This window comes from Cetorhinus maximus, chromosome 8 (assembly GCF_964194155.1).
Source record: "Cetorhinus maximus chromosome 8, sCetMax3.hap1.1, whole genome shotgun sequence".
Taxonomy (NCBI): domain Eukaryota; kingdom Metazoa; phylum Chordata; class Chondrichthyes; order Lamniformes; family Cetorhinidae; genus Cetorhinus; species Cetorhinus maximus.
The window spans coordinates 69488341-69513669 of record NC_135886.1 but is presented as its reverse complement, the minus strand read 5'-3'; the positions used below and the strand labels follow the sequence as shown (position 1 = coordinate 69513669).

Sequence of the window (25329 nt, the reverse complement as noted above, 5' to 3'; positions counted from 1 at the left end):
AGTGTGAAGTGTTATCATTGGGCCATGTCTAATTATTTTGAAAGCAATATGGATTATACATTTAGGATGCTCCTAACTTTGTTTGATTTGTAAGTTATGTTGCCTGTTACCTTAGAAATTGAGTTGCTCCATATGTCATTTTGGTACGAGCAGCACAATTACTTCCTGGTACTATGGGCTTGAGTCTAGTATAGAGACATAGTATTGTGAATAACTTTGTCAGTTGAGTGACAAGTGTAACATTGCCTGTTAATCCTGTTTCTATGTTCCTTTGTTTCAAATAGCTATTCAGCTCAGTGAGAGTGGAAGTGACTCTGATGTTGAAACGACTGCCATCCGGCCAAAAAAACCTCATCTGATACCTGAGAATACACGCATGGGAATGGAGAATGAGGAGAGTATGATGTCCTATGAGGGAGATGGTGGTGAGACCTCTCAGATCATGGAGGACAGTAATGTAAGGTAAAGTTATTTGGGCAGAGTGGGTTTACCATTTCTTTAAATAGCATTTTGCTTCAAACCAGCAGACCCTCAACTTCATAATTTATCAGATGTATGAAAAAGGCGCAAACATTTTTGATAGTACCATTAGGTACTTTGTTACTTCATGCTTTAACCCCATTATAAATAGGTTGTTCCATTCTCTTGTTTACTCAATGATAAGTTGTCTATTTTAACTATTGCCACACACCTTTAACAATTGACCGGTTTCATTGTCTTAATAATGTGACCTTTCCCATTGATGTTGATTTCTACAAATCTCGTTCGTCAGGGATGACAGTGTGACCTTTCGTTTTGCTTTCCATAACCTTATCAGCTGCTGGTAAACACATGACTAATCTGATTTAGGTTTGTTTGAGACAGGTCCAAAAACCATGTCAAGGTGTTGTGATTTGACCGAATTCAGCTGTTGAGTAATGGCTTACTGATCTCTAGTAACTTTACTGTTTCTGAGGTAATCATTACATACTGGAGCTGTTTGTTGAAGAAAGTTTGCGAATTGGAAGGAGCTTGGAAATTTCTGGCCTCAGGCCAGATTAAAAATAGCCTGGAATTGACTGTCTTTCTCTTCTGTTAACATCTATCAGACTTCAAAATTTTCTGTAAATAAATATATGCTGGCAGATCGCCCCACTGTTACTTATGGTAAATTAGATAATTTGTATTTGACTCTCTTCATCATCATCTCATTGGGAAGAAAGAATAATCTAGGCAAATTTCAATCTCCTCCGCTCACCGCAATATGTTCAGCAAAGGCCAAAATGCTACTTGTGGATTAGGGAGGCAAAATGCTGCTCAGTCAGGGGCTCTAAGATAATTAATGGTGGAGGGTGCATGCTGAAATGCTGCTTAGAGGAGGGGTCATAGGTGCTGTATGAGTGGGGCTACTGCTGAAGACACTGTTTGTTTGTAGGACCGTGGGAATTAAGATGCTGCTCAGTGGGAATGACGAGTGGTGGGAATGAAAAGAGACATGGACAAAGAAGTCTCTGAATGGGGCAGTAGGGCCAAAGTCCTGTTTGGGGTTTACAGGGGCCACTATGATACGGTAATGGGGGGAATCAAGAGTCAAGATGATACTTAGTGCTGGTGGGGTGAAGGGTGGTGTAGTGGAGTGCTCAGTTGCGTAAGTTGGGTGTAGGGGCAGAGGTTCTACATGTTGGATAGTAGTTCGTAAAGGCGGAAATACCACTCATCATTGAGAGGAGGACAGGGCTACTCATTTTGCCAGTGACCATCTGCAGAAGTGGGAGATGAAGAGCAGTTAACCTTATATTCATGTAATCCAACCTTGATGGAAGAGTGGGGGTCTATATGGAGTGGGGAATAGGCTGACTAGTAACTGGGAAGTAGTGTGGTTCGATTTCTTGGGGTTGGCTACAATGTTGGATATCAGGACCAGGTGATTGGGCTTCTCTGTGAGGAGACCTCCATGGGAAAAGACACCTGGGAGAGGCAGGCAGGTGGCCCTGGACAGCTGTAAGTGATTACAATGTTGACAAAAATTTTACATTAAGTGATACGTTTACTGTCTTCATTTATCTATGGCTGTTGCCCTTGTAAACTCACACTGTTCCAGGAGTTAAAATTGGGCTATTTTAAAATGCCCTTTGCTAGACCAATGAGCAGTTTTCAGTGTAGGGATGAGAAAGATGTCGGCTGGAAATAGATGTTTATGTCGGTATTTTGAGGTGTCTGTATTGCAATTTTGCATCACTCACTGGCAATGTCAAAATCAAAAATTTAACTGATGATTGTTGAAGGCCTTTGTAGGTACTCAAAAACTGAATAAATGTTTTTAACTTGTTGTCATAACCAATATCTATCCCTCGACGAACATCGCTAAAAGAAAATCTGGTCATTACAGGTCCGATGTCCAAAATCTGGCCATCTCGGGACTGAGACTGTGCAGGATTTGGGTTTTTCTGGATTTTGGATTACCCGCCATTAGATTGGAGGGGCGGTCACTTGTTTTCTGTTGTCACATAACTTTATCTAAAGGCGTGCAGTACTGAGACCTGATCTGGAATTCATAAAGCAGCATTGCCGGAGGCTCATTGCTGCGCAGCAGAATCTTACCTCCCCCCACCCCACCTTCCCCACCCACCCCCACTGCTGCTGTGATCCGTTCATTGGGATTTAGTGAAAGTAAACAGATCCCAGTTTTGGTTGGAAGGAGTTAAAGGGCCCAGCTCCCCTTACAGGAGGGCTATTTACAAACATTACTGAATCGATGCACAGGACATGTAATGCAGCTCTACCTCTAACTGCGGGTTCCCGGGGTCTGCAGACCCTTGTGGAGAGAATCCCCGGCTTTATCCCGCTGGTGAAACAGGTAGCTTGTGTCTGGAGAGAAGAGAAAGCTAAGCGGGGACTGATCTTAAAGCGCTGCTGGTCCTATGTGTGCGCACAACTCTCACAGAATCACTGATTCTACCCTCTGGCATCAGTCTGAGAATGTCCTTTTCATTTCCACGCTTCATTTCCTATTTTGTTCTGGAAGCGGTGCCCAGATCTCAGGGGTAGGCGGTGTATTGTCACTGGACTAGTATTCTAGATACCCAGGGTAATACTCTGGGCACCCAGGTTCGAATCCCACCATGGCAGATGGTGGAATTTGAATTGAATTGAATTCAATTCAATTAAAACCTGGAATTAAAAGTCTAATGATGACCATGAAACTATTGTTGATTGTCATAAAAACCCATCTGGTTCACTAACGTCCTTTAGGGAAGGAAATCTGCTGTCCTGACCTGGCCTACATGTAACTCCAGACAGCAATGTGGTTGACTCTTAAATGCCCCCTGAAATGCTAAAAAGTCTTGAAGGAATATTCCGGCATGGACCTAGGCACCGGAAATGATAACGGCAAAGTTAGCCCTGTCGACCCTGCAAAGTCGCCCTCCACTAACATCTGGGGGTTTGTGCCAAAACTGGGAGAGCTGTCTCACAGACTAGTCAAGCAATGACCTGACAGAGTCATACTCACAGAATCATACTTCACAGACAATGTCCCAGACACCACCATCACCACCTGGATATGTCCTGTCCTGGATATGGCAGCAGAGGTGGCATCACAATGGCATACAGTCGGCAGGGAATTGCCCTGGGAGTTCTCATCATTGACTCTGGACCTCATGAAGTCTCATGGCATCAGGTGAAAAAAGGGCAAGGAAGCTTCCTGCTGATTACCACGTACCGCCTCCCTGATGAATCAGTACTCCACCATGTTGAACACCATTTGGAGGAAGCAAGGGCACAGAATGTACTCTGGGTGGGGGACTTCAATGTCCATCACTAAAGAGTGGCTCAGTAGTACCACTACTGACTAAGCTGGTCGAGTCCTAAAAGACATAGCTGCTAGATTGGGCCTGTGGCAGGTGGTGAGAGAAACAACTAGAAGGAAAAACATAGTTGACCTCATCTTCACCAACCTGCCTGCCGCAAATGCATCTGTCCATGACAGTATCTGTAGGAGTGACCACCTCACAGTCCTCATGGAGACAAAGTCCTATCTTCACATTGAGGATACCCTCCATCGTGGTGTGTGGCACGACCACTGTGCTAAATGGGGTAGATTTTGAACAGATCTAACAACTCAAGACTGGGCAACCATGAGGCGCTGTGGGCCATCAGCAGCAGCAGAATTGTACTCAACCACAATCTGTAACTTCATGGCCCGGCATATTCCCCACTCTACCATTACCACCAAGGCAGGCGATCAACCCTTGTTCAATGAAGAATGCAGCAGGGCATGCCAGGAACAGCAGCAGGCATACCTAACGATGAGGTGTCAGCCTGGTGAAGCTACAACACAGGACTACCTGCATGCCAAACAACATAAGCAGCAAGTGATAGACAGGGCTAAGCGATTCCGCAACCATAGGATCAGATCTAAGCTCTGCAGTCCTGCCATTCAACTGTGATGAGGGAGCCCAGCACGTCAGTGCAGGAGATAAGGCTGAAGCACTTGCTACAATCTTCAGCCAGAAATGCTGACTGGATGATCCATCTCGGCCTCCTCTAGAGGTCCCCAGTATCACAGATGCCAATCTTCAGCCAGTTCGATTCACTCCATGTTATATCAAGAAACGGCTTAAAGAACTGGCTACTACAGGGCCCTGACAATATTCCAGCAATAGTACTAAAGGCTTGTGCTCTAGAACTTGCCACACCCCTAGCCAAGCTGTTCCAGTACAACTACAACACTGGCATCTACCCAGCAATGTGTAAAATTGCCCAGGTATATCTTGTACACAAAAAGGACAAATCCAACCCGGCCAATTGCCGCCCCATCAGCCTACTCTGGATCGTCAGTAAAGTAATGGAGGGGATCATCAACAGCATTATCAAGCGGCACTTGCTTAGCAATAACCTGCTTACTGACGTTTAGTTTGGGTTTCACCAGGACCACTTAGCTCCTGACCTGATTACAGCTTTGGTTCAAACATGGACAAAAGAGCTGAACTCCAGAGGTGATTGCCCTTGACATCAAGGCTGAGTTAAACCAAGTGTGGCATCAACGAGCCCGAGCAAAACTGGAGTCAGGCAAAACTCTCTGCTGGTTGGAGTCATACCCAGCACAAAGGAAGATGTTTGTGGTTGTTGAGGTCAGTCATTTCAGTTCCAGGACATCGCTGCAGGAGCTCCTCAAGGTAGTGCCCTCGGCCCAACCATCTTCAGCTGCTTCATCAATGATCTTCCATCATAAGGTGAGAAGTGGGGATGTTCACTGATGATTGCACAATGTTCAGCACCATTTGCGATTCCTCATATACTGAAATAGTCCATGTCCAAATGCAGCAAGACCTGGACAACATCCAGGCTTGGGCTGACAAGTAGCAAATAACATTCGAACCACACAAGTGCCTGGCCATGACCATCTCCAACAAGAGAGAATCTAACCTTGGCCCTTGATATTCAATGGCATTATGATCGCTGAATCCCCCACTATCAACATCTTGGGGTTACTATTAACCAGAAACTGAACTGGACTAGCCATAGAGCTTGTCAGGGGTTAGGAATCCTGCGGTAAGTAACACACCTCTTGATTCCCCAAAGCCTGTCCACAATCTACAAGGCACAAGCCAGGAGTGTGATGGAATACTCTCCCTTTGCGAGGATGAGTGCAGGACAAAGCAGCCCGTCCACAAACATTCACTCCCTCCACCACTGAGTGGCAGCAGTATGTACCATCTACAAGATGCACTGCAGGAACTCACCAAGCCTCCTTTGCCTTCCAAACCCACGACCACTACCATCTAGAAGGACAAGGACAGCAGATACATGGGAATATCACCACCTGGAAGTTCCCCTCCAAGTCACTCACCACCCTGACTTGGAAATATATTGCCACCCCTTCACTGTCGCTGGGTCAAAATCCTGTGGGTGTACTGACACCACACAGACTGCAGCAGTTCAAGAAAGCAGCTCACCAGCACCTTCTCAAAGGGGATTAGGGATGGGAAATAATGCTGGCCTAGCCAGTGACGCCCATATACCTTGACCAGAGTAAAAAAAAGAAAAATGTCCGGTTTTTGGACAATGGGACTTTGGATAATATAACTGTATCACATTGCTCTTTGTGGTACCTTGCTGAGTAGAGATTTGCTGCTGTGTTTCCTACATTACAATAGTGAAAACACTTCAAAAGATACTGGCTGTAAGGTACATGAGCTTCAATATGACTACAATGATGTAAAACTTTACCTTTCCACCACCGTGGTAGACTTCAGTCTTGATGCTGTACCAGTTGATTGCATGCCTAACCTGCATCTGACCTGCTCTTGTTGCCACAATATTTGTGGCACCCAGGTCATGAAAGGCACTGTATAAATACAAGTTTGTTCTTTTTACCTTTTTATCTCAGCCGTAGACTATTAAGTAGGACATCTTTACCATTAAATGGCAGCTACACATCATTACGTAAAAGCAATAGCAACTCTGTGAGAAAGTAATTCTATTTCTCTTGGGTGGTGTCCTGGGCCCAACCATTTTCAGCTGCTTCATCAATGATCTTCCCTCCAACCTAAGATCAAAATGAAGATACGCATTGATGTTTCCCAGTGTTGAGTACCAAAGCTCCCCAGACACTGATGGAGTCTGTGTCTGCAAGCAGCAAGACAACCTTCAAGCCTGGGCTGATAAGTGGCAAGTAACATTCAGACCACACAAATGCCAGGCAATGGCCGTCTCCAACAAGCAAGAATCTAACCATCTCCCCATGACATTCAATGGCATTACCATCACTCAATCTCTCACCATTAACATCCTTAACGGCACCAGCCACACAAATATTGTGGCAACAAGAGCAGGTCAGATGCAGGTTAGGCATGCAATCAACTGGTACAGCATCAAGACTGAAGTCCACCACGGTGGTGGAAAGGTAAAGTTTTACGTCATTGTAGTCATATTGAAGCTCATTTACTTACAAATGAAGTTGCTGAGGAGTAGCATGTAGATATTTAACAGGGTAGGTTCAAGGGTGGGAGTTTTGGGGCGTATCCGAAGTAACCATGAAGGCACAGGAGATGTAGTGACTCTGCTGCTTAACTAGAATGTGGTATGTAACAGATTACAGCACTTTAAAACGAATGCATTTTATGAAGCGCTCTATGTTTCGTCTTGAAATGTACTATATTAGTCTAAGTGTTATATAGTTTAATTAGGTCCAATGTTACTTTGGGTGCTTCATAGTTCATTTAAATCATATTTCACTAAATAGCAATGCAACTTTTTCCCCCAGCTATGAGAGCTATGAAGAAACTGAGCTCAAGTCAAATACACGTGATACAACTTTTAGCAGTGGAGGATGTGACTATGAGCTGTCAGAGGAGGAAGAAGATGAAGAACAGAGGCATGGGCCAAGTGTTCTTAATGAGGTACAACTGAGTGAAGATGAGGAAGACAGCGAAGAATTCCACTCCATTGAAGGGGACAGTGATATAGACTCAGATATAGAAACCTGAACACATTGTGATATAGAATTAGATATATAGATGACCATAACAATCTGTTGTGATTGGAAAGACAGGGAGGAATCAACCCTGGTGTAGATAATCACTGAGATGGTGGTAGATTTCATTGACTGATGCTACTGTGACATCACAGCGCTTCACATTGGATTACTTGAGCAGACCATAAGTAATTATTTGCTGTATTGCCACAATATACTTTTCTGGTTGTGTAGATGGATAATAATCCTGTACAAAAATTGAGAGTAAATGCAAAGCCCAGTAACAAACTGTGCTTCAGAGCCAAATACATTAGATTCTGTATATAAGGCTGCTCCTCGAAGCTGCACAAAGATTGTGTGTAAAAAAAAAAGTTTGTGAATTTGTATTTTTTTGTTCATAAGGTAGTCATAAAGAGTGTTCACATCAATGATGGTGCATCATAGACTTTAATATCACAGTTTTTAAAAGCTGCTCTGAACAGGTGCAAAAACAAATATTAATCCTGTTACTTCTCCAGGAAATGTTTTATTTTTGAAGAGGCATGGACCCCAAATAGTGAGTGATCCTGCTCCTTTTTATTTTATTGTCTGTAGCTTTCTGCATAATTGCAGCTTTTGTTTTTTAATTGCTCTGGCAGTTTAGATCATCTGATTTTAAAAATAAATTGTCACAACATCTTGCTAAAAAAGATGACAACTGAACAAAGCTTTGCCGAGCTCTGAGCGATGAACCAGTGGATGAATTAATATTCACACCTATTACGGAAGGATGCATACTTGTCTGCCCAATTTTATATTAATTATTAACGAACAGCAAGAAAGTGGAAAGTGAACGAAAATGGAACAACAATGAGGAGACAAAAAAGTGAACCTCCAGCTCCCAAGTTCAAGATATCATCAAGTGTTGGAAGATGGAAGGAAGAAAGTACTTAAAACCATTAGTATATGCTCTGGAAATGTACCATCATAAACAATGAAGTATTTTTCTGTCTATTTGTACTAGTCTTGGATAGATAACTCTTATTTGAGTTTTGAAATTTGATACTTGTCTTCTGAGAATGTGTAGATCCTTCTTGTAAAAATATGACCTTAATTTGATTTCTGTTTCTGTATCATGATAACACCCCAATGATTTATGCCCTTGTAAGCTTACCAACTAGGTGGCTCCATCATCTTTCCCAATCTATACTTAGCTGATTTCAATATCACGAGTGAGGAATTCCTGGTCCCGATCTCAAAACAGTGACGCTCACTGGAAACCACGTGTGTGGCCAGTTGGTGAGAACTGGCTTGACTATGATGGTCTGTGCAGTCAAGTATACTGCTCGCATTTACTGTCTGTACTTACTATGAAGAACTGCATCTTGGTTAAACACTAGAGTATAGTTGGTAACCATAAAACTACCAATTGATCAGTGCCTTTGGGTGGTGGGGGATAATTATGGCCAAAAAAAAATCATGATTAGTGTTATGATGATTATGATCAGATAAAAGAATTGCCTGTCACATTTTTGATGTGTATGTTGCAATTTTGTAACATCTTATGTCAGTTGTAAATGACCAACTAAAACTACTGTTTGAAATGCCGTCTTGTTTAAAATGTCAGGATTTAGAAAACCAAAATTTTACACCTAAATTGCTGGAAAACTGTTAGTCCATCCTATATATAGTGAAAATTGTTGTAAATCTCAGGTAAAGGTAATACTGTTGCAGTGTTCATTGCTCTTAGTTTTTATTTCTGCCTTTCAGAAGCAAATGACATATACTAGATGCCTAAAATCTATATACAAATGGTTTTTATCGGGGAGCTGATTTTTCCAGTTTCAAAGCTGTTCCTCAGGCGTTGTTCTGTACAGATTTTGGGATTCATCAATTAATAAATATTGCAACTGAATCTTTAACTTTTATAATATAGTAGAACAAAACTTTTATAATATAACAGAACAAAACCCGAATCAGAAGACTGAAGGAGGGGAAATGTTAGAAAAGGAAGCAGAGACAGAATGGGCTGAGGTCGTGGATAGATTTGAGGGTAAGGAATTCAATACATGAGATGAAGAGCCTATGTAGGTTAAGGAGGACAAGGCTAATGACTGAGTGAAACATAACACTGTCAGTTCTATTTAGGACAAGTTACGAGTTTCACGAGGATGTGAGACTTCCAAATAGGATAGTGAAGGAATAGGGTACATAGGTGATAAGAGTGATTGCAAGAACAGAGCTTCGGGATGGCTGCACAAGAAGTCAGAGTCAGAAGAATGAAGAGTTTTGGATCTGGGCTGATGCTGTTCATCAAGGACTTGGTGTAGAATAGAATGTAGGTAGCAAAATTTTGGGAAAACGGTATAATGATGTGGCTACAATTTGATAAGGAAGAACCACATGAGGTTAGAGAACAGAGGAAAGGAATTGGAGGGGGATGGTGTGGTGGATTGTGTCAAAGACTGCAGAGAAGTTGAGGGAAATTGCATCACAGTCATATTCAGTTGGAGGATGTCATTTGTGACTTTTATTAGGACCCCTTCAGTGCTGGAGCAGGGATTGGAACGATTCAAACACAAAATTGCAGAAAGGTTGGGCATGAATTTTGGAGGCAGTGACACGTTCAACGACTTTCGTAAAGAAAGTCTATTTTTCCACGGACTTCTGAAGCTCGTTGTGACCTGCACAGTTGCTGCTGCTGTCTTGAAAGACCATATTCTCTTCTGTGCCATCTTCATACCTGTTGTTCTCCATTGACCTTAGTTTTTTGCTAATCTGTGGAAATTCTTTTTTACACTGAGCTATGTCTGATCTGTTTCTGCTGGTTTCCATTCTGCTCTGGATTCTGCACCTTCTCTTCCTTCAGGTACCATGCCCTAAGAGGGCATTGGCGTCCATGGACTTCTATTGGTCCATGCAGTGGTTTGCTGTTGTCTTCTGCAGTATGGCTGACCAGGAAACACTCCTGCTCTTACCACCTGGCATCAGGCATATTGGAAGGATTTACAAATTAACCTGATTGGCCACGTTATGAACATACCTTCTCTGACCATCAAGTCCTGAAGTTGGACTTGAATGCAGAGCTTCTGGCCCAGAGGTAGGGACACTATCACTGTGCCACATAACCTCTCGGATTCTACACCATTGCCTCCAAATGTTGTGCTGCATTTCTTCATCGGTGCTGCAGTCTGACTCTACCCTATCTACAAATTAATTTCATTCCACCAGGGGACTTTAACTTTGGACCCTTTCTCTTCTTATCTCCTCTGTATCCTCTGTTTACTGCCAAGATACGTTGTTAATTATATATTATATTTTTATATATATAATTTCTATTTATCTTGTAAACTAAATACATCCTAATCGTTGCCATGCCTTTTGAACATGAACTAACTGTGTGCATTCATAGGAACAGAGATAGGGCTGTTCTGTTCCACCATTCTCTATTTTTCATTCACGGGATGTGGGCTTCGCTGATTGGGCCCGCATTTATTGCCCATCCCTAGTTGCCCTTAAGAAGGTGGTGGTGAGCTGCCACCTTGAACTGCTGCAGTCCATGTGGTGTAGGTGCACCCACAGTGCTGTTAGGAAGAGAATTCCAGGATTTTGACCCAGTGACAGTGAAGGAATGGTGATATATTTCCAAGTCAGGATGGTGAGTGACTTGGAGGGGAACTTCCAGGTGGTGGTTTTCCCATCTATCTGCTGCCCTTGTCCTTATAGGTGGTAGTGGTAGTGGGTTTGGAAGGTGCTGTCTAAGGAGCCTTGGTGAATTCCTGCAATTAGATTAGATTCCATTCAATTAGATCACAGCTGATCAGAATCTTAATTTACTCGCCTTGGTCCTGGAACCCTTAATATCCTTGCCTAATAAAAATCTATCAATCTCAGTTTTGACATTTCCCATTGACTTCACCTTGACAGATTTCTGGGGCAGAGTGTTCCAGATTTTCGCCACCCATTGTGTGACAGTGATTTTGAACATCACCCCCTGAACAGCCTAGCTCTAATTTTAAGGTTATACCCCCTTGTTTTGGACCCCCCCACCAGAGGTCTTAGTTTATCCCTATCTTATCAACTCCTTCTAAATACCTCAAGCAGATCGTCACTTAATGTTATTTATTCCAGAACATAAGCCTAGAGTATGGAATCTGTCCTCATAAGCTGACATGTTTGGCAAGGCATCATTAAGGGAGCTATTTGACTGTTAGTGGTATCTTCAGTATTGTTATCCCTCATTTGTTATAATAAGCCTCTTAGTTTCAGTTTAATTTTACTCTATACAGGGAATTCAATTTTTGATGCACCAATTTTTTTGCCTTTTAGGTTTTTATTTGTACTCTCCATCTCACATTTGAAGATTTGCAGTCCAAACCACTGATCTGTTTGCTAATTATTCTTCCCAATTAATTTGAATAAGACCCCTTCCTATCTCACTGAAAGTTTCCTTTTTTCAATCATCGTGCTCTTACCTTTGACTTTTCATTACCATTTTGAATTCTTACATAGAAATTAAATCTGTGGTCATTATTACTCCATTGTTCTCACATCAGTTAGTTACCTCACCGAAATTCTCCAGAACTGAATCAGCAATGCATTTCTATATGCATACATACATACCCAGGTAGCTGCCTTGCATTCATTCTAAAAAGTATTCCCCCCCCCCCCCCCCCCCCAATTACAACATGAATTGTCTTCATTCTACTGTTTCAACATAATTAAATACCCAAACGTTGTCCTATTGCTCTAGCATGTCTGTTTGCATCATTAAGAACTGTACAATTTCTCCTCCAATTTTTGAACTCTGCCTGAATATAATCCTCTGGAACATCTTTGTCTCCCAGTGCTGTTATAGAATGCTTTACTATATTTGCTATCTCACCTAATTTTTCTTCTCTTTAGCTCTCCTAAAAATGTTTTAACCAGCAATACAGTATTAAGTTTTTAAACTTGTTCAACCTTAAGCCATGTCTCCATTATGGATACTATATCACATCTGTCCATAGTTATTACAGCTTCTAGCTCTCCTATTCTGTTTTGCATTCACACGCATATCACTCAATTCTGACTCCAAATTTTTGGAATATTAAACCTTATATATCCTGTGAACTGATTGTTTCCCTTTCTATTCTCCATTTTCACTTATTTTATTTAAGTCATGTCTTCTATTCTATTCACTTTCGTCTCTAAACTGGTCAGCCCCAGCCCCTGCTTAATTTAAATCCTCCTCTGTTAACTCTCTCTGCAAGGATTTTGATGCCATTTTAGTTTGTGAAGACCGTTCCTTCAGTATAACCTTCCCTTGTTCCAGAACTCACTGGATTCACAATGCTTGTTGAATTAATGTTAGAATTTGCCCGAGTTCTTTGTTAATGTGATTATCAGAATTTGAATTTGTGTTAACATGGCCAGAACAATGGGATTATTGCTGAAAAAAGAATTTTGTCAAAGCTTTTCGTCTTGCACTCATCAGGGCAATCACTAGAAAACTAATGTCAGGGGAAGCAACTACTTTATACTGAGTGCTGATTGGTAAAGGTGTTGCCATGAAGAATGCACCAGTTAACGATGACTGACAGTTAACTGCCAAGCGTTGTTTGAAATTTTAAACCAGGTAGCTTGACTCTGGCTAAGGCATTGCTCTAGGAATGAACCAGGGAATGGCTATCACTTATTTTGTTTAGCAAAAACAGGTGCAATGTGTGTACATGTTTTCTGTTGTGAAGAACACACGTTGCGGGCAAAGAGTTGCGAGCGTGACTAAAGGCAGATTGAAAGGATTCAGTTGGGCACTGAACAAGGTGTGCTCAGTCTGGGAAAGCAATAAATTTAACAAATCATTATTTTTCAAGGGCTAACTGTGGGACTGCCAGGGTCAGGCCGCTCTGGTTTTGTGATTTTCAAGCTGGATTGATGAAGCGTTCTTATGAAAGCATAATCTTAAGCACAGCCACAGGAGTTATATCTTCCTATAACCATTTTATTAGTCTCAACAACAACTTGTATTTATATAGCACCTTTAAAGTAATAAAATTTCCCGATGTGCTTCACAGAAATGTTTCAAGCAAAATTTGACATGATCACGTAAGGAAATATGAGGTCAGAGGACCAAAAGCTTGATCAAAAAGGTAGATTTTAAGGAGTGCCTTAAAGGAAGAGAAAGAAGTGGAGATTTAGGGAGGAAATTCCAGAACTGAAAGCCTTGGCAGCTGAAGGCACAGCTACTAACGATGATCCGATCAAAATTGAGGATCTGAAGGTTGGAGCTAGAGCAATGCATGTATCTCAGGGTTGTAGGGCTGGAGAAATCGGATAGGGAGGGGTAAGACCATGGTGGGATTTGAACTCTAGAATGTTTTAATATTGAAGCATTTCCTAACTGGGAATACGAGTTGATGCGTGAATAGGATTTGGTTCGGGTAAGGAAACGGGCAGCAAAATTTTCTACGATGTCAAGTTTAGGGAGGGTAGAATGTGGGAGCCAGTCAGTTGAGTATTGAAATAGACTTCAGATTACAAAGGCATGGATGAGGGTTTCAGCAGAGGATGAGCTAAGGCAGGAGCAGAGTTGGGTGATGTTAGTGGCAACACCTAGATATATAGTTGGAGGCTCATCTCTGGTTCAGATATATAAACAGTCTCCACTTTAATCCACTCTCCAGCTCCCATGTGCTTTCTGGTTATCTGACCTTTCATCTCTCTTTGCAAATGTGCTTTGTTTTTTTTCTTGGACTTCTGTATGTTCTTCACTCTGTTCATGTTTGTAACTATTTCCTCACCTCCCACTGAGGCAGTTTTCAGATTCTTCATAAATGATCTTGTCACTTAAGGTGTGATTCTCAAGACAGCAACGTTTGCCTCGGTAACCAAATGAAATGGCTAAATAAGTCTTCACTCTACTGTCACTTTCCTTAAAATCTGCCTCTTTGACTAACGTGTTGGCTTCCTGTCTGTCGTTTTACAGGTTTGATGCCAATTTTTTTCTGATAACACTCCTGTGAAGTGCCATGGGCCTACCTTAAAGGTGTTTAATAAATTCAAAATAAAAACAAAATGCTGGAAATACGCAACAGGCCAGGCAGCATCTGTGGAGAGAAAAACAGAGCTAATGTTTCAATTCAATGACCTTTTGTTGTGAGGAAAAACTAGTACTAGGGCCACTGAAATAAAAACAAAAATAGCTGGAAAAGCTCAGCAGGTCTGACAGCAGCTGGGGAGAGGAAGACAGAGTTGATGTTTCGAGTACCTATGACTTTTCACTAGGCCCATTGATATAGGAGGAATGTGATGAACTTTTTTAATGTAGCGAGTTGTAATGACCTGGAACACTCTGCCGTGAGTGGGGTGGATGTGGAGAAAACAATCATTGATTTTGAAAGGAAATTGGATGGACGCTTAAAGGAAATAAACTTGAGTGTCTGCTGGGATCAAGCAAGGAAGTGGGACTGACTAGAGTGCTCCGCATGTACTCGGGCCGAATGGTGGTTTCCGTGCCGTAAATAACTGGAAATACTGGAAATACTTAGCAGGTTTGGCAGCGTCGGTAGAGACAGAAACAGTTAATGTGTCAGGTTGATGACCTTTCATCTATGTAACCTATACACTTCTTGTCTGAAATCTACCACATACTTAAGTTACAAAATGCAAGTGAGCCAACTGGCTTGATGCGTCAATTTTACCGTTTAGGATTTTTTTGCTACATGCATGGTAAACACATTTACCTCCCCTGTTCTTTCATCCACCTAATTACTCACTGCTACACTTAAGTTACAGTAACAGAAGCTTAGCTGCCTCACAACTCCGGGTAAATAAAGAAATAACTCACGGTTAAATTACTTGCATGTAAAGACCCAATTTTCATATTACGAGGCAAGATAAATATGAAAAATATTGGGTAGCATCCCAGTTAATTTGTCAAATCTCAATACCTTTTCTCTAATTGTCCTTCAACTAACTCCAGGTTTTGGCCCTACACTTACACACTCCCCTGCCGCACTGAACAAGAGCCATGAGCTGCATATATTATTAAATAATCATAAACAATTTCAAAACAAAAGTTTTATTTTATCCATTTCATTTTTACGATTTGTTTTATCGACACGTGGCCAACATTGAGCTCTCTTCAACACTAAAATGGCCACGGACGGCCACGTGATTGTTCTCGACCTTTCCACGCAATCGTTTTTGTTGCGCATGCGCTTTCATCCCTGAGGCCGCCGCAATGCTGACGCGCAGTGATATTCCACGGCGAAGCAGTAATGAGTGAGATTCACGCTTCAATGCCTGGTCCTTCCGCGAAAAGCTTACGAAATTTGAAACAAAATCCGAATTTGGAAAAACATAAAAAATAGATGTGGTGAAAGCTTAATAAAGATACAAAACTCATCCGATAAAAGGTGGAAGTTATGAAGGTTTTGTAATTGTAATTGTTGATATGAGTAGGGAGACTCTTTGATATGAAAATAGTTCCGATTAGATCCCGATTCTCCTTATTCCGGCCGCCATCTGCACGCGAGAGGGAAGAAGAACCGAGTGGTTAGCGGGGGGGCGGATACCAGAATTAGGCACTGCCGCTGCCGAACTGCTAACAGAAATCGTGACGGCAAATTAATTATACAGTCGATGTAAGACTGCTGTAACAGATCGCAGGAGAAGACCAGGACCGTCACATAAACATCGCGGCTCTAGGCCTCGGGACACAGCCATCGATTGATTGGGACAGTGAGTCAAGGGAGACCCGGTTAAAACCTGCCCCGAAAGAGGAAGCGGCCTGGAGTGAGCTACACCCGGAACGATAGTATGGCGGCGTCGGTCGGTGGTGTGACCGACAGCACAGGTGAGAAAGTTTGAAGGGGAGTCTCATTGGTGTAGGCTCTCTTATGCCGGCCGACATTATTTGATCGCTAAAAACGAAGCCTGAGATCTGAACTGCACTTTGGAGTAGGAGAGTGAAGAAACGCCATCAATGCAGCTCCGGAAAAGTTCCAGGAAGAGAAAACAAGAAACATTATACGAAGACTGCGCTTTTTTTTAGTATACTGTGTATATAACACACGCATTAATAGATATGAGTTTGGGGACGACTTAGTGTGAAAATAGGCGAGAGTCATGTTCTCGTTATTTAAGATCTCGCTTCTCAGAGCGGGGCATTGGTGGAAGAAGAAAAGCTGTTGTCAACGTATTGAAATCTCCAGGCTGGCGTAGGGTATGGTGAGATCAATATCGTGAAAGAATAATTGGTCCAAGGCAGAGACCACAACATAGATCAGTTAAAATGCCTTTACCCTACTGTTTTGAGAATTTTTAAATGTTTAAAGAGGTTAATGAGGTTTCTACATTCTATAGCTCTTCTGAAAAGCCTCAGATATTTGGTAAACATTAAACATAACTGATTTAATGAGAATGTGAGTATATAGTTTTTGCTAAGATGCTAAACTTACTGACCACCAGCTCACAAACTACCCAGCCACTGATTGTGTCATCAGATAAAATAGATGTTACTGGTACAAAAGAAAGACAAGTGCAGCAGACCCCTGAGGACTTCCCACTTTCTAGTTCTGAGTACTAATGGGGGCGAGGTTTCCTCTTGAGAGAGCAGTGAGTCATGACCAGAGCACCATGGGGCTCAGCTGTGCAGGGAGGGAGGAGAAAAGACAGGAGAGAAATAGTGAGATAAAAGCAAAAAACTGGATGCTGGATATCCAAAACAAAAATAAAAATACCTGGAAAATCACAGAAGGTCTGACAGCATTCGTGGAGAGGAATACAGTTAACGTTTCGAGTCCGTATGACTTCAACAGAACGAAGGAAAAATAGAAGAGAGGTGAAATATATGCTGGTTTGGGGGGCGGGGGTCGGGGGGGGTGGGGGGGGGGGGACAAGTAGAGCTGGATAGAGGGCCAGTGATAGGTGGAGATTGCCAAAAGATGTCATAGACAAAAGGACAAAAAGGTGTTGACGGTGGTGATATTAGCTATGAAATGTGCTAATAGGTGACATTAAGGGTAGAAAGCAGGACGAGCAAGGTACAGATAGCCCTAGTAGGGGTGGGGTGGGGGGAAGGGATCGAAATAGGCTAAAAGGTAGAGATAAAACAATGGATGGAAATACATTTAAAAATAATGGAAATAGGTGGGAAAAGAAAAATCTAAATAAATTATTGAAAAAAGGGGGGATCGGAAATGGGGTGGGGATGGGGGAGAGAGTTCATGATCTAAAGTTGTTGAACTCAATATTCAGCCTGGAAGGCTGTAAAGTGCCTAGTCGGAAGATGAGGTGCTACTCCAGTTTGGGTTGAGCTTCAGTGGAACATTGCAGCAGGCCAAGGACGGACATGTGGGCATGAGAGCAGGGTGGAATGTTGAAATGGCAAGCGACAGGGAGGTCTGGGTAATGCTTGCAGACAGACTGAAGGTGTTCCGCAAAGCAGTCACCCAGTCTGCGTTTGGGGTCTCCAATGTAGAGGAAACCACATTGGGAGCAGCGAATGCAGTAGACTAAATTGAGGGAAGTGCAAGTGAAATGCTGCTTCACTTGAAAGGAGTGTTTGGGCCCTTAGACGGTGAGGAGAGGATCATCCTCTGCCATTTCCGCCAACTCCAGCATGATGCCACCGCCAAACACATCTTCCCTTCACCCCCCGCGGAGGCATTCCGCAAGGATCGTTCACTCCGGGACACCCTCGTCCACTCCTCCATCACTCCCTACACCTCAAACCCCTCCCACGGCACTTTCCCATGCAACCGCAGAAGATGCAACACCTGCCCCTTTACTTCCCCTCTCCTAGTCCAAGGGCCCAAACACTCCTTTCAAGTGAAGCAGCTTGCACTTCACTGAATTTAGTCTGCTGCATTCGTTGCTCCCAATGCGGTTTCCTCTACTTTGGAGAGACCAAACGCAGACTGGGTGACTGCTTTGTGGAACACCTTCGGTCTGTCCGCAAGCATGACCCAGACCTCCCTGTCGCTTGCCATTTCAACACTCCACTCTGCTCTCATGCCCACATGTCCGTCCTTGGCCTGCTGCAATTTCTAGTGAAGCTCAACGCAAACTGGAGGAACAGCACCTAATCTTCCGACTAGGCACTTAACAGCCTTACGGACTGAATATTGAGTTCAACAACTTCAGATCATGAACTTTCTTCTCCATCCCCACCCCCTTTCTGATTCCCCCTTTTTTCCAATAATTTATATAGATTTTTCTTTTCCCACCTATTTCCATTATTTTTAAATGTATTTCCATCCATTGTTTTATCTCTACCTTTTAGCCTATTTCTATCCCTTCCCCCCACCCCACCCCCACTAGGACTATCTGTACCCTGCTCGTCCTGCTTTCTACCCTTAATGTCACCTATTAGCACATTTCTTAGCTAATATCACAACCGTCAACACCTCTTTGTCCTTCTGTCTATGACATCTTTTGGCAATCTCCACCTATCACTGGCCCTCTATCCAGCTCTACTTGTCCCACTCTCCCTCCCCACCCTCTGCCAAACCAGCTTATATTTCACCTCTCTTCTATTTTTCCTTAGTTCTGTTGAAGAGTCATACGGACTCGAAACGTTAACTGGGGAGAAATAGTGGTAGGGAACTCTATAGTTAGGGAACAGCCAGGCGCTTCTGTGGTCGCAGATGTGATTGCAGGATGATATGTTGCCTCCCTGGTACAAGGGTGATGATATCACTGAGTGGCTTCAGAGCATTATGGTGTGTGACGGCGCACAGCCAGAGGTCATGGTTCACATTGGTGCCAATGATATAGATAGAAAAAGGGATGAGGTCTTGCAGGCTGAGTTCAGGGAGTTAGGCAAGAGATTAGCAAACAGACCTCAAAGGTAGTAATCTCTGGATTAATTTTAACGCCACATGTTAGTGAGTATGGTAGTAGGAGAATATGCGAGATGGTGCAGGAGGCGGTGGGGGGGGGTGGGGGCTTCAGATTTTGGGGGCATTGGCACAGGTTCTGGGGAAGGTGGGATCTGTACAAGCTGGATGGTCTATATCTGAATAAGGCTGGGACGCATGTCCTCGCAGGGGGACTTGCTAGCATTGTTGGGGAGATTGGCAGGTGGATGGGAACCTGAGGCCACACTCTGATAGGACAAAATCAGAGCAGGGAGCTGGAGACAGAAAATTAGCGGGTGACTCTGAAAGACAGAAGAAGCAAAGGTTAAAAGGTTCCCAGCACAGGAATTTGGCAGTGTTAACAGGTATTTATTTAAATGCAAGGAGTATAGCAAACAAAGCTGATGAGCTGAGGGCACAGAGACACATGGCAGCATGATGATATTGCTGTTCCAGAAACTTTGCTTAAAGAGGGGCAAAAATGGCAGCTCAACATCCCTGGATTTAGGGTTTTCAAGCAGGATAAAGAGGGGACTAAGAAAGGTGGGGATGTAGCATTATTAAAGAATCAATTACAGCTGTGAGGAGGGATAATGTACTAAATGGACCATCAAATGAGGCTACATGGGTTGAGCTCAGGAATAAAAAGGGGACAGCCACACTACTAGGAGTGTACTGTAGATCCTCAAATAGTGAAATGGAGTTAGAAGAGCAAATATGTAGTGCAAAACAATACGGTCATAATAGTTGAGGACTTCACCTACCCTAGTATCAACTGGGATATGAGCAGCGTAATAGGCACAGAGGTCACAAAATTCTTAAATTGCATTCAAGAGAACCTTTTTAGCCAGCATATAACAAGCCCAACAAGAGGGAGTACAATTCTAGATTTAGTCTTAAGAAATGAAGCTGGGAAAGTGGATGAAATAGCAGTGAGTGACCATTTTGCTGATAGTAACCATAATACAGTTAGATTTAGTATAATTATGGAAAAGGATAAAGATAGAACAGGAGTATTAGTTCTAAATTGGGGAAAGACAAATTTTACAAAACTGATAGGTGATCTGGCAAAAGTGGACTGGTTGTAGCTACTTGAAGGGAAATCGGTGATCGACCAGTGGGAGGCATTCAAAAGTGAGATTCTACAGGCAGTGTAGACATGTCCTCATTAAGAAAAAGGGCGGCACTGCACAACTTAGTGCCCCTGGCTATCTAGAAGCATAAAAGGTAAGATAAAGCAGAAAAAGAGAGTTTATGGCAGTCATAAAAAGCTTAATGCTGTAGAAAGCCAAGAGGAATATAGAAAGTACAGGGGTGAAGTAATAAAGGTAATTAGGAAAACAAAGAGGATATGAAAAAATATTGGCAGGTAAGACCAAAGAAAACCCAAAGTCGTTTTACCAGCACATTAAGAGCATGAATGACTAAGGAACGGTTAGGGCTGATAAGAGAGATGCACATGGTACCTTGTGTGATGCTGAAGATGTGGGCAGGGTTCTCATTGAGTACTTTGTCTCTGTCTTCACGAAGGAGAGGGATAGTGCAGATATTCTACTTAAAGAGGAGGAGTGTGAAACATTAGATACAATAAGCATAGTGAGAGGGAAATCTGGAGGTTCTGACATCCTTGAAGGTGGATAAATCACCAGGGCCGAATGGATTTTATCCCAGGCTGTTAAAAGAAGCCAGGGAGGAAATTGTAGATGCTTTAAGGATCATTTTCTAATCCTTACTAGACACAGGCAAGGTACCAGAGGGTTGGAGGCCTACGAATGTTATTCCATTATTTTAAAAAGATGTGAGAGATAAACCAAATAATTATAGGCCAGTCAGTCTGACTTCAGTGGTGGGCAAATTATTAGAATCAATTCTTAGACAGGATTAAACCATCACTTAGGATCGGATTAATCAGGGATAGTCAGCATGGTTTTGTTAGGGAAGGTTATGTCTTACTAATTTAATCAATTTTTTTTGAGGAAGTAACAAGTAGGATTGATGAGGGTAGTGCAGTGGATGTTGTCTACATGGATTTTGGTAAAGCATTTGCCAAGTTCCCACATGGCAGACTGGTCAGAAAAGTGAAAGTCCATAGGATGCAGGGGAACGCGGCAAGTTGGATCCAAAATTGCCTCAGCGACAGGAAACAAAGGTTAATGGTTGATGGATGTTTTTGCAAATGGAAAACTGTTTCCGGTGGTGTTCCACAGGGCTCAGTGTTAGGTTCCTTGCTATTTGTATATATTAATGACTTGGACTTAAATGTGGGTGTCATGATTGGGAAATTTGCAGATGACACAAAAATTAGCTGTGTAGTTGATAGTGGAAAGGATAGCTGTTGTCTCCAGAATGATATCAGTGGTTTGGTTGAGTAGGCGGGGAAGTGGCAGATGTAATTCAATCCAGAGAAATTTGATGCATTTGGGGAGGGCAAATAAAACTATGGAATACACAATAAATGGGAAGATATTGGGTGAGGTAGAAGAAGTGAGAGACCTTGGTGTGCATGTCCACAGGTCCCTGAAGATGGCAGGAGAAGTGGATAAGGTGGTAAAGAAAGCATATACAATGCTCTCCTTTATTGGGCAAGGTATAGAATTCAAAAGCAGGGATACATTGGTGGAATTGTATAAAATGCTGGTTAGACTACAGCTGAAATTTTGTGCACAGTTGTGGTCACCACATGACAGGAAAGATATAATTGCTCTGGAGGGATTATAGAGGAGATTTCCAAGAATCTTGCCAGGGCTTGAAAATTGCAGCTATGAAGAAAGATTGGATAGGCTGGGGTTGTTTTCCTTGGAACTGAGGAGGCTGGGGGGGCGGTGGGGTGACTTGATTGAGGTGTACAAGATTATGATGGGCCTAGATAAAAGTAGACAGGGTTGCCCTGTTTTCCCCTAGCAGAGAGGTCAGTTACCAGGAGGCACAGATTTAAAGTGATTGGTAGAAGGATGAGAGAGGGGACATGAGAAAAGTTCCTTTACCCAGAGGGCAGTGGGTGTTTGGAATTCGTTGCCTGGTTTGGTGGTGGAGGCAGAAACCCTCAACTCATTTAAAAGCTACCTGGATCTGCTCCTAAAGTGCTGTAACCCGCAAGACTGTGGACCATGTGCAGAAGGTGGGATTAGAATGGGCAGCTCGTTTTTTAAATTCTTTTTTAGCCAACATAGACACGATGGGCTGAAGGGCCTCTTTCTGTGCCGTAACTTCTATGGTTCTAAAAGGGGTAAATGGTATCAGTATCGATCAGTAAACTTGAGAATTTCAGTTTAAGACTTATGGGTAAATGTAGAGAAGTTTCTTGAGGATGGATATTTTGGATAAAAAAAGGCAGCGATGTGTATACAAAAACATGATTATGTTTGAGTTTTTCTCCTCTAGAGGTTACATTTTAGTGTTGGGTTTGCAGAATGTAGTAATAAATTTCACGTTGCAGTCACTTTTTCTAATTTTCCTACTCTGCTGAAGGCTTTCATTCTTAGCTAGGGTATTTGCCTCATTCTGGGAGTCTGCCTAATGATAAAGGCATGAGCCTTGACCACAAATCACTGTTTGCATGTTTAAATATAGTGCATCACACTTGAGCTCACGAGACCACTCCTGACATCCATGCACATGCACTTGTACCAATGAATGTTGATTAGAGATTGAGGTGCCAACCCACACCAATTTTCCCTTATTTAACTGAGGGCTGCTCTAACTTTGGAGACCAGGGTTAAAACCTAGAACTTGTGCACCGCAACTTGGTTTTATTGTCAAACTTCTCAATGGTTGTCCTATAGACCTGGTTGCTTGTCTGTCTTGATCACATAATCAGAATGCTCGAAGGCTTTACTGGCAACAGTAAATTGTTTTACTAGATGGATGGAACTGTACATTTCCCCATTATGCTTCAGAGTATTTTGAAGTGGCGTAAGAACTTCATAATCACTTTAAATTTGGAAAGCCGAGGCACTCGACATATTCCTCGTGCAAGGAAAATTTTTAGTTTATTAGCATGAGGTAAACGTGATCAGGTGCAGATTGAAGATGAGCCTAAATCGCAGAAGAACATTCAATATGATAAAGTGTGATGATTTCGGAAACCAACAGAGGCTTTTCTGAGTAAAATTCAGTTTAGGATAGTTTTATACTGTGGGTCTCTTACCCTTCGGCCCATTAGGAACTATATTGAAATTACCAACACAGACTGTATAGCCAATTTTTTTTGTCCATTTTGCTGGAACTGGATTTGAACCTGGGATCCAGAGTTTTAGACATCCAGGGTACTAACCCAGCATGGGCATTAAGATATAAAAATGACAGACAAGCAAAGGCTCATCAAGCCAGTCCCACACTGTCATGAAACAATTAGTCATGGTACAAATTGGGACCAGTGTTTTTATCGCTAGTACAGTCGAATAGGGTTTAAACTAATTTGGCAGGGGTGTCAGAGGAGCAGGAATGAGATTGGAGAGCAGGGATATATTAATAGCAAAATTATAAATATCCTAAAAAAATGACAGGATCCAGGTTGAGGCTAATAACAAAAATGATGATCACTACCTGTAGTGCAACAAATGAAGTTGGTGAATTGCAGGTACAAATTGCTACATATTTAATATGTTTGAATTAACAGAGACACGGCTCAAACAAGGCTAGGAATGGGTTCATAATGTTCCTGCTATCAGGAATGTTATATTCAGGAATGATAGAGAAAGAAAAAGAGGAGGAGGCCTGGAAGCATGGATTGAGGATGATACAGTCTGATTGGAAAAGCTTTGCTAAATCTTTCTAGATCTGAATCTGATTGGCTGGAGTTGAAGGAGAGAGGGAGCTGCTAATTATTGGAAGTTTTTTTAAAATAGAATTTCAGATAACAAGCAAGTAGATGGACAAATTTCAAAAGTGTTTATCAAAATAGAATAATACTATTAGGGGACCTTTGTACCCAGTCTACATTAGGGTAACTAGTGGTGCTAAGGGTACAAAAGGAGAGGAATTTCTGGTTTTTTATCAATCAATATATCTCCAGTCCAACAAGGAAAGAAGCAGCTTTAGACCTGGTTCTGGGGAATGAAGTAGGGCTAGTTGATTGTGTTACAGTCAGAGATCTCATAGCATTAACTGCAACATAATTCGGTTTAAAGTAACTATGGAAAGAGACCAGAAAATATTGAAAATAAAAATGCTCAACTGGGGAAGATTGAATTTCAGTGATTTGTATAAAGGGACCCAAGGCAGGTAGATTGTAAAAGGCTACTTTGGGGTCAAGCAGTAAAGGAGCATTGAAGGACATTTGGGGAAGAAAGAGTCCAGGTAAAACCAAGCATAGTCGATTGAAGGGAAAACCTAGAACATTCAAAACTAATGTTCCCTGGATAACAAAAATTAAAATAAAACAAAAGAAGGCTTTTGACATTTGCCAAAATTGGGAAGATTATGGAAAGTACAGGAGGAATTAATAAATTAATATGGGAGGTGACAAAATATTAGGAAAAATTTTACAAACATGCAAATTGTAAACCTTTGACTAAGGAAAGGTTGACCTATTATGGGCCAAGAGGGAGATCTTCATGCAGAGGCAGAGGATATGGTGAAAATATTAAATGAGTACTTTGCTTCAGCCTTCAGAGGAAGCAAATGATTTGATGGTTATACTAAGAGAGGAAAGTGAAGTTCTGGGACAGGATAATAGTTAAAGGAGACATACTTAAAAGATTATTGTTACTGAAAATGGCTAAGTCATCTGTTCCAGATGGATGCAAGCTAGGTTGCTGAAAGAAACAAAAGTGGAACCCGCAGAGGCATTGGTCAAAATCTTCTGAACCTCAATGGATGCAATAGTAGTGCCAGAGAACTGGAAGGTTGCTAATATTATACCACTGTTCAAGAACTGGGAGCAGGTTTAAACAATTGGCTGAATGATAGGAAGAAAAGAGTGTTGGTGGATGAATGTTTTACAGACTGGGAGGTGGCTTGCATTGGTTTCCCAAGTGCCCGTTTTAAGTCATTACTCTGTAATTTTTATAAACGACCTAGACATTGGTGCAGAGAACAGCATTATAA

General features: G+C 42.1%; 2 protein-coding genes across 12 annotated transcripts in view; both read left to right on the top strand.

Annotated features, from left to right (window-relative positions):
• taf1 (TAF1 RNA polymerase II, TATA box binding protein (TBP)-associated factor) overlaps positions 1–9366 on the top strand; it is a 154499-nt gene extending 145133 nt beyond the window's left edge. For all 10 annotated transcript variants that reach the window (XM_078546985.1, XM_078546990.1, XM_078546991.1 and 7 more), the window contains 2 exons: positions 285–462; positions 7247–9366. In XM_078546985.1, coding sequence (XP_078403111.1) covers positions 285–462; positions 7247–7469 — 401 coding nt within the window. In that variant the 3' untranslated portion in view covers positions 7470–9366. The remainder of the gene's footprint in view (positions 1–284; positions 463–7246) is intronic.
• A 6558-nt stretch (positions 9367–15924) lies between these two features.
• The window catches only part of LOC144683703 (UDP-N-acetylglucosamine--peptide N-acetylglucosaminyltransferase 110 kDa subunit), an 87911-nt gene continuing 78506 nt past the window's right edge, over positions 15925–25329 (top strand). The window contains exon 1 of one of the 2 annotated variants that reach the window (XM_078546994.1): positions 15925–16274. In XM_078546994.1, the coding sequence (XP_078403120.1) occupies positions 16238–16274 (37 nt within the window). In that variant the 5' untranslated portion in view covers positions 15925–16237. The remainder of the gene's footprint in view (positions 16275–25329) is intronic. The other variant, XM_078546995.1, reaches the window with a different exon arrangement.